Source organism: Ptychodera flava, chromosome 4 (genome assembly GCF_041260155.1).
Source record: "Ptychodera flava strain L36383 chromosome 4, AS_Pfla_20210202, whole genome shotgun sequence".
Taxonomy (NCBI): Eukaryota; Metazoa; Hemichordata; class Enteropneusta; family Ptychoderidae; genus Ptychodera; species Ptychodera flava.
This window is the reverse complement of record NC_091931.1, coordinates 35,735,533-35,744,609: the sequence shown is the minus strand read 5'-3', so window position 1 is coordinate 35,744,609 and position 9,077 is coordinate 35,735,533. Positions and strand designations below refer to the sequence as shown.

General features: G+C 38.1%; 1 protein-coding gene across 1 annotated transcript; it reads right to left on the bottom strand.

The window, feature by feature from the left end:
• Positions 1-2,634: 2,634 nt before the first annotated feature.
• On the bottom strand, positions 2,635-8,783 carry LOC139130501 (acid-sensing ion channel 4-B-like). Its single transcript, XM_070696280.1, has 8 exons — positions 8,396-8,783; positions 6,024-6,573; positions 5,465-5,563; positions 4,798-4,927; positions 4,509-4,565; positions 3,926-4,061; positions 3,721-3,812; positions 2,635-3,234 (listed from the first exon to the last, which is right to left on the bottom strand). The coding sequence occupies exons 1-8, from the start codon at positions 8,632-8,634 to the stop codon at positions 3,032-3,034; spliced, it is 1,506 nt and encodes a 501-aa protein (XP_070552381.1). The 5' UTR covers positions 8,635-8,783; the 3' UTR covers positions 2,635-3,031.
• Positions 8,784-9,077: the final 294 nt, after the last annotated feature.

Here is a 9,077-nt window from a genome sequence, read left to right as displayed (position 1 = left end):
TTTCATATTATTAAAGAGGAATAATTTGTGTTCGTTCCTCTAATTTTGTACTTCCGGTGATGAAGTTTCATCACAATGTGAGAGTATAATGGCTATGCCGACAATGAATAATGATATTGCTGGTCATTTACATGTTCCAGATGTGTTCGGAGACATCCAGTAATGCAAGTTTGTTAACACAATGAGAATATATGTGCAGATATATAGACATCCAGAGATTGGTAAATAAGAAAACAGACAGAAGAAAAGACAGACAGACAGACAGACAGGCAGACAGACAGACAGACAGACAGTCAGACTGACAGACAGGCAAGCAGTACAGGCTTACAGACAGACAGGCATACAGAAAGACAGAGATAGGAAAACAGACAGAAAGACAGCCAAATGGACAGAAAGGTTGACAGATTGGAAGACAGGCAGGCAGGTAGGTAGATAGAAAGACAAAGAGACAGACAGAGACACAGACAGAGAGACAAACAGATAAACAGAAAGTAGTTAGTAAGATAGATAGATAGATAGATAGATAGATAGATAGATAGATAGATAGATAGATGGGCATACAAACAGACAGATATATAGAAAGGCGAGTCGACTGCAGATAGACCCAGACACTATGTGACAAGCATATACACCGTGCGTGGACATTCTTTGCTGTACACGTTATTAGTTTATCACAACGTCAAAAGAATCACATCGTATTATATAGCGTTCGATTAGAGTGTTAAGGTACACATTGGAAACTGAATGCTCTGATTGAATCGTCAATTTTGAATCCTGATGCTGTCACAAAATTTAATTTGTCATGCAGGTCTAGACATTACTTTTGAATAGAAGTCGCGCTAATCAATTTACCTGACAATTGTAGGACCTTCCTTTAGAAATACTATTCTTGCGGGAGAATCTGCAATAGGCAGTGGCTTCATCCCGTGAAAAGAAGGATGACGGACACCCCGTTTAAATAATGTCATCTTTGAGTGATCAAGAGTAGTATGTCTGCACTAAGTGACAATCGTGATGGCATGTACGTAAATCTTACTGTCACGGCAATCGCATGATGCGATTCAAATGTTCATCAACTAGCCTTTCTTTCTCATCAAATGAACCGTCTTCATGCTAATGCTCCCAAGACGAGATTAACAGCGCAGTTGTTTACAGGCTGTGTTGTCGGCCCTGTTGATCTACTTATGCCTAAATGTATTTTCGCCTTCATGAGGTTTGTTAATTCACAGCGGACATAGACATAACGACCATTAACATCTTGATTTAGATCCGATCACAGTAATAACTGTATAGCTACGCTGCAAATGTTCAACCGTTGATGTTGCTAGGTTGTAGGAGAAAATCGATAGAACTCATGAATATGAAAATAAAGCCATTAAAGATAAATAAAAGCTCGAGAAAAGGTCACTGCCCTTTCACATAATCGCCGACGATTTCTGATCAAGCTTGATTAAATGAACCCACAAGAATTTTAACCACTCTCTCCTGTCCGAAACAACGAAACCATAATACAACAAAGGACATATACCTCTTTACACACTTGCATTGCTACTTTGTCGCAGAAAAAATCAGAAATGTTTTGATATTTTGTTCAAACTAAGGGTATTTACGTGACAAATGTAAATCATACATTTACTTCGGATTTTAAGCAAACTTCCTAGAAATGTTGAACCTATTCAGATATATCATTTTGCAGGGCTTATCGTAATTGGGTGTTTTACCCATGTCTACTGCATTCTAGGCTGTAGTGTTTAACAGTATTTACTACATTAAATAATACACATTTTGTGCATAAAAGAATAACACGGTGTATAGAAATATTGTCTATTTTGCCGCTGAATAAATTGGCATGCAGACAGATTAAATGAAAATTTTGAACTGCTAAAATATCCCTCCAAACGTACTTTATTCAGTTACACGAAAACAAGAAACAGTGATAGACTTGGTACACGTCGGTGAATAAAACTACATTGAATGCCATATGACAGAGATATCGCGATTCAGAGGAGTTATCGCGAGATGATTCCTGCCGAAACTTGCGCCAACACATGCGTAGTTGCCATCCATCTCGGCGAAGACGGCATAAGATCGTATTGCAGTTATCGAGTTCAAAGCGTTTCATATAAATTGTAACGACAATATGAAACATCTTGCTGAAATACTACATTTTACAAAGCCATCACCTTGAACCAAGGAGTACACGTTGTCATGGAAAGGGAAATGAATCCGTCCGTTAACAGATCGCAATGATTGATCGGTGACATGTTAAGTAGAATGCGCCTCGGGGACAGACATTCGGACTCTCAAACTTATACAGTTCTTTTTTTATATGCCACTTGTGGGGGTTCTTGGTGTAAGAAAACTTTTCACCTGCTTAGTTTTTCGAAATTCGAAAATTTAATTTTCTCCATTGAGTTAACACAGGGATGGCGGCCATTTTGATTTTTAAATATCCGTAAATATTGAGTTATTTGTTTCTCTAGTACCAAAATTTGCACGGTGACAGTCTTTTACTTTCGAGACGCATACTACCTGAATTTCTTAAAATTAAATTAACACACACACAAATCTCGATTATAGATATGGACAAATGTTCTTTTTCTTCGACCTTTAATGATCAGCAATTTTGTTTTTAATTTTGCTATTTAAGATCGTCAGTTTGAGATTTTTTACCAAACTTCAACGGGTACTTATAAAGGCCCTTGGCAAACATCATCTTTGCTACTTGCTTTACACTACATCACTTAGACTGTAAGAATGCCGATTGAATATTGAAACATGCTTGCATAAAAGCAACAGATTCACGCACGTTGAAAATGTCAAAAATGTAAATGATTCATGAGGCAGCCTAGTTTATCTAATATTCAATATGGACAGTTATTTGAATCCAGGAGTATTCCTTGACTTACAGTCTCTTTGTCGCTCTTGTGGCTTTCGTTCACTCAAATCAGAGAGAAAAACATTTTTCGGTATTAAAATAGCCTCTCACAGGGTATCTAGGGAGTTCAAATACTTCTCCGCCAAAATGACATCAAGATTTATAACCAGCACATTCGGGTTTGTTCTTCTGGCTTGAAGCAGACTCGAGCGCTTTGTTTTTCTTGTTGATTGCTCTGAACTTGGCACGTAGACGTCGACAACGACGGACGACACATGTTACAAAGAATTCCGCGAACTCGAATACGGTCAGAAGGCTTGCTCCAAGAAAGAGGCCGATCTGACCCCCTAGGTCACCTAAAAAACCCCAGAAAGAATGAAAAAAGCAATTTTGATTTTTTTTCAAATTTCTAACGAGACTTGTACCTCTATATCAGTCAGTATCTTCATAGACTTGTGTCGAGGATTTGTAAGCAATAAACTTCAATTTATACTGCTTTTTGTCGTCGTCGTGTATGCTGTTTTTGGTTGCACTACTGCAATAATTCAAATCTTAGAATACTCTACGAAAATATTCGTATTCCATGCTCGCTCATTGAACTTGAAGGTCGCAGTAGACGACAGTATGGCGGTTCACATTTTACGTGGCTATTCGAGAGAACACAAGTCCTATGAATTGGTTATATCAATACAGGAAACTGAATTCGACTAATTAAGGTCTGGGCACGCTGTTCTTCACATGTTTACTCAGTTCTAAAACAACAAAAACAACGAAGTTACTGAAACTAATTGTATTAAATTGGTAATAAAAAATGGGCGGGCGATCAAAGTGCCGTGTCTTACCAACGAAATCGTCGTATGTGTAAGCCATAACTTCCGACGTGACCAACACCATCAAGTCTTCAACATAAATGTTTAACGACACAAAATTCTGCCTGAATGTTAAAAAAGCGGAAAAAAACCAAATAGGTCAGTACACGTAATCTGTGTTATTTTGTCATTTTTGAAATGGTAAAAACACAAAAAAATCCAAAACATTAATCCTTACTCTATACTTTTTTCTGTCATGTTGAAACGAATTTTCAGCTGCTCAGAGACTTGAACTCCCGGAAAAGAACCAAAACTAAGTGTTGAAGCATGTGATACTGTTTCACATGGCATTTTACACGAAAATTCTTCTTGTTCTGAAAAAATGACAAAGAAATTTCATGAGCACATGACCATTTATTACCCTGTGAGTTCCTCGGCTTCTTCTGACATGCACATTAATTGGACACATTCAGTTAACTATGGTTATGACACTTCGTGATTTATTTCAATTAAACTTGGAAACATTAACATGTACCTTCTGAAAATAGGTTTAAATCGCCACATATCGAGCTCGTTCATTTGGCTGATGTCAAAACGCTTCGTACAACACTGTTTTTAAGTGTCTCTACGCCTTTTTGGCAAACGTGTAACAATTGTTTAATACTTTCTGTGTAAAGGATAGCAAGTGAACCCAACCTGCAGTTGGTCACATGACATTGTTTGTCTTGATGCAAATGATCTGTAAACAACTGTTATTCGTTTATATCTTTATATTCTTTGAACTGTTTCATGACAATTATAAACATTGACCAACGTCTTACCTTTGGCTCTTGTCGCACAAGTAATCGAGTCTATGTAGTCACATGTCCTTCCGTGACCTACAAAACAGTCGAGATGGAGAAGAGTGATTGTACTAGTGCACTTTTTAAACTACTACAGTACCGTTTCCGAGTATTGGATCTCATCATGTTACTTTGTAGTCATCAACGGCAAGTGAATGCATTTGCAGGTACTTCTCAGTGCACGTTTCCGGCGCTGACGATCCTCATCGTACACTTTCTTCAACTTGAATGATCTGTACTTCATTGAGTTAACAGGGGAGCAACTCACCTGGCATGTATGGCTCTGTACAATTGCATGAGCTCAGAACAGCGTCTGTATAACGTTCTAACTGGCAATTTGGAGACGAGTATTCCTCAAAATACTTCAACTCTTCTTTGCTGCATTTTAAGAGCTCGTTCTGCTCGAGGAATAAATGACATGGAAATACGCCCTTTAAAAACCGTAGACAAACCGACAGATTTCCATGTCAAGTAACTCTCCGTTAATTTCCATGACTAGGTTCGTAACTGAATGTTGCAGAATCCTTTACATTAAATGCCTGTTTTAGTTCAAATACCTCTTTACTCCATTCTCCTTTGTCATTAAAATGACATGCAAATGAACAGACACGGTTCATTTGATACTCCCCGTCATAATATTTATTATAATATTCCTTGCTATATGCTCCGTGTACAAGCTTAGGTAAGGCGTGACCTACATTCAGAAAACGTAATTTTTTGAGTTAGATTCTCTAAATTTAGTATTTTACGATATATTTTATGACTGTCGTTCGGCTGTAAGTGCTTTTCCAACCGATAAAGTGTTGCCAATGGTTGAACATTTGTAAAAACTCAGGGTTCATGCATACTTTATCACTCACAATATTATGACAACGACACCTATCGAAGTCATCAACAGAGATAAAGGAGCAAGAGAAAAAGAATACAGTTATTACCTTGCCCATTTTGAGCGCGACAGTTATGTCCATACCCGGATGTAAACTCATTCCAAATTCACCCACAAGAGGTACATCGGTCTGTGAATGCACCAGTAACTTGATGAAATACAGAATAAGTAAATTACGTTATTGCTAGACTAAAGCATCGATATGAAGAATTTTAAGATGCGTGATAGGAAACAGTCGATTGGTCTTGTATAGTATTTTGACACAAAGACTACAGTCAAAGTTATTGGGTTACTCGAAGGAGGCAATTATCAAATAAATTAAACAATTCTTCAAAATGCTATGAAAGAGCAAAATTTAAGCTATAGTATACCCAGTGAAGATTCGGGATAAAAATTCAATATATCACATAGTATCATTTATAATAACAATGATGATAATGTGATAAATAATACACTGAAAGTGATATTATGAAAAGGCTATGAGCATTCTTTTATTTATCGTTCAAGAAGAACTATTCATCGAGCTATGTTTATTCGATTTCACAATGTCTACCATGGTGTTGCATAGCACAGCTTTATATTTTTTCAAAAAAATGTTTTAACCCTACTTTCATTCCAGCACCCATACTTCGTCCAACAGTGTACTCAATTTGTTGGATATTTAACAAAACTTGCAATCCGTATAAGCTCCCTCGATTTCGTACAAGCAGAATGTTGTTCGGGTCGCCATTGAACGTGTAGCACACTCCGAAATCTGTCAAAACCAGGGTGAAGTTATTTTCGTCACAGTTACTAGTGGAGGACCAAACACATTCAAGTAACATGTCTTCTATTCTATGGGCAGCCTTTATTTCAAACTCAGTCCGGTTCATATTTCTGAGCCTGTCTTCGTAGTCGTTCAGGCCATTGATTTGTCTTCTCTGCGGCGCTGGCGCGGTGAACAGCTCTTTGAGAAAGTCCTCGAACCAGGTCCCGCCGATGACGCTTTTCCTGTATTGGTTGTAGTTACACAGTGTAATCGCCGGGAAGGTGACTTCCGTGTGATGTTGAAAGGTTGTTACCGTGGTAACGGGATCGGTCGAGTAACGGATGGCGCTGTCTTTGACGGCAAAGATCAACAAGATGATAGTGAACAACATAAGTGCGATCCATAGCAACCTGAAGCCATAAAAAATAAATATCTCTAATTCAGATTCGTGATTATCCCAAAGCGGACATTAGCAGAGCGTGTTTTATTCGAAGTCCTTGCTTTGAATCCTTCTACAATAAATTCCAGGGTCGAAAAAAACCCATTACGTGTATTCGCGGATCACAAGGGCAGAAGAAAAAGCAGTCTTCCCATATATTGAGAGATAGCGAATAACATTCCCGTAAAAATTATGCGAAAATAAAATTTTACATGTTAATCTAACAGCTTCAGCAAAATAATAGTTTCTCCTATTTTCATTTCCATTTCACCAGCGACACTAAGGTAAGAAGTGCCCATAATGTATTTATACCTGACCAGTAATTTAAGAAAAACGTGTCTTTACATGTAAGCCACGGATCGCAAAATTACGCATATAATCATATTATCGGCTTGCGCTGTGAACGGGAGAACGATGCGTTAGAGAAGTCGTCGGCTTTAGGCGCCGACCATGTAATTTAGATCAAGTGTTGATAAAAATATGCACTACGGAAAAGTGAAAAGAAGTGGATGAAGAGAAGGATTGGCAGTCGATTGAGGTTATCTTCAGCGATAAATTTTCTTTTGTAAGGGAGGAGAGATGGGATTGAAGCACAATGATCTCTAGAGTTCTCAACATCGATATTTGATAAAATTATGAAGAATCTCTGTTGCGTATAGCTCAGCCGAAGTAGAGCATCGACAACATTTAAGCTGGATCTGAGATACATCATTAAAGATGTGATTTTTTGTCAATATTGTCAAGCAAAATAAGCACACATTAAAGGCAAGAAAAGTGATGAACAATTCAAGACAATGTCAATGTTTTCCTCGACAGAAAAGGCAATCACGGTCGACCTCAAGTTCGTAACTAGCGGCAAGCGATAAACCATCCGCATCGTTCATCACAGGTGGAATATTTTCATGATTTATCAGTCACGTCCCGTCATACCTTCTGACAAAATAAACATTCTGTGTAGGTTGCATGCATTATTGAGATAATACATTGAAATGAAATCATCGATTTCACAGTGGGTTTATATTCGGTCATGTAGCAGAAAAAATCACCTGGTGCCATTTTCCACAGATCGACGTTTCTTCATTGTCAATGGTACGTTTTAATTGACGGATGCATTAATCTGTGTGAAACACTATAACAAATAACCTTATGTAACAAGTATTTCTTTTTCGATCTTTTCAAAATCAATTTGCTTAACGTTTGATGATCTTGCAGTCGGCCATTATGAGAAAATTTGAAAATTGACTGTCGCCAATAAAAGGTCTTTATGCCTTAACATTTAAGCGGCATCATACTGGCTTGATGACGATCGAGATAATGTGTCAGTCTTCGCAGCGCATGATAGGCAAGATGTAGAAATGATGCGATTCGTTCTATCATCTTACTATACTTTAAGGCAGGTACAGACCTGTAGCCACAAACATGAACTCGTTTTTGCGACAAGATTTAGGTTGTCTACTTGCAATGCTTAACATATTTGTGGTGGCCTTGCAGTCATCCACAACAAACCGTCCGTTCCGTGCTATTAATATGTAGGTGTATATATCAAACAACATGGCGTGCATTAAGGAACATGCATGGATAATAATCCCGTCATGACATCACATTGTATTCCGACTAAAGTTTCCTCGATTAGGTTCAACTGAGGATTCGTGTGTCCGGTACTGGAGAAACCAATCTAGCAGGGATTTTTAGAGGTACATATTCCAAGAAACACGCCTTTTCTATTAGAAAACTTGTTCGTATGAATCAAAGTGAATCCAAGTGGAATCCCACCGCATGATGTTATGACTCACCTTCTGTACAGATTGAAACTTGTGTTGGTTGTGTAACGGATTCCGTGTAAGGTTGTCTCCTGGCTGAATTCGCGGAATTGTTCGTCTCCGCAGCAGCACAGCCGTCGACAGGTCAGTCTCTCCGCTGCCTGTGTCTTACCCGCTGTCAGCATTTCCTGGGAGTTGTTGAGGGGACTCACTTGGTTCAGTTCTCTTATTGCATTATCCATGGTGTTCCGCCGGTCGTGAAGTAATTCCATCAAATCTCACGGTTGCCGCCAGGGGATTTATTGTCAGCAAATTATGAATAATTAAAGACGTTTAATTCATGCAGAATGAACTGGGCACAATGTCTGCAACTGTTTGTACGAGCCTCTGAAAGCCTGCCAGCAGCCTTTAGAGCGGAAAAGACTATTCATCTATGTATCAAGCAAATACTTTAATTTTTGATCGCATCTCTCTACTCAAAACAAAACAAAACAAAAACAAAAAACCAAATAAACAAAAAAATGGAGTATTCCTGCAACTATCTATTATACTTAATGCACAAAACCACTAACATGTTATTTTTTTCAAGTATTACGAGCAAAGTTTATAAATAGCCTTGATGCGCGTCGAGACATCTAGGAAGATCTTGTACGAACATCATATGAAAAATTGGACCTTATGGTCTAAATAATCACTGAATGTTTAATAATTGTAC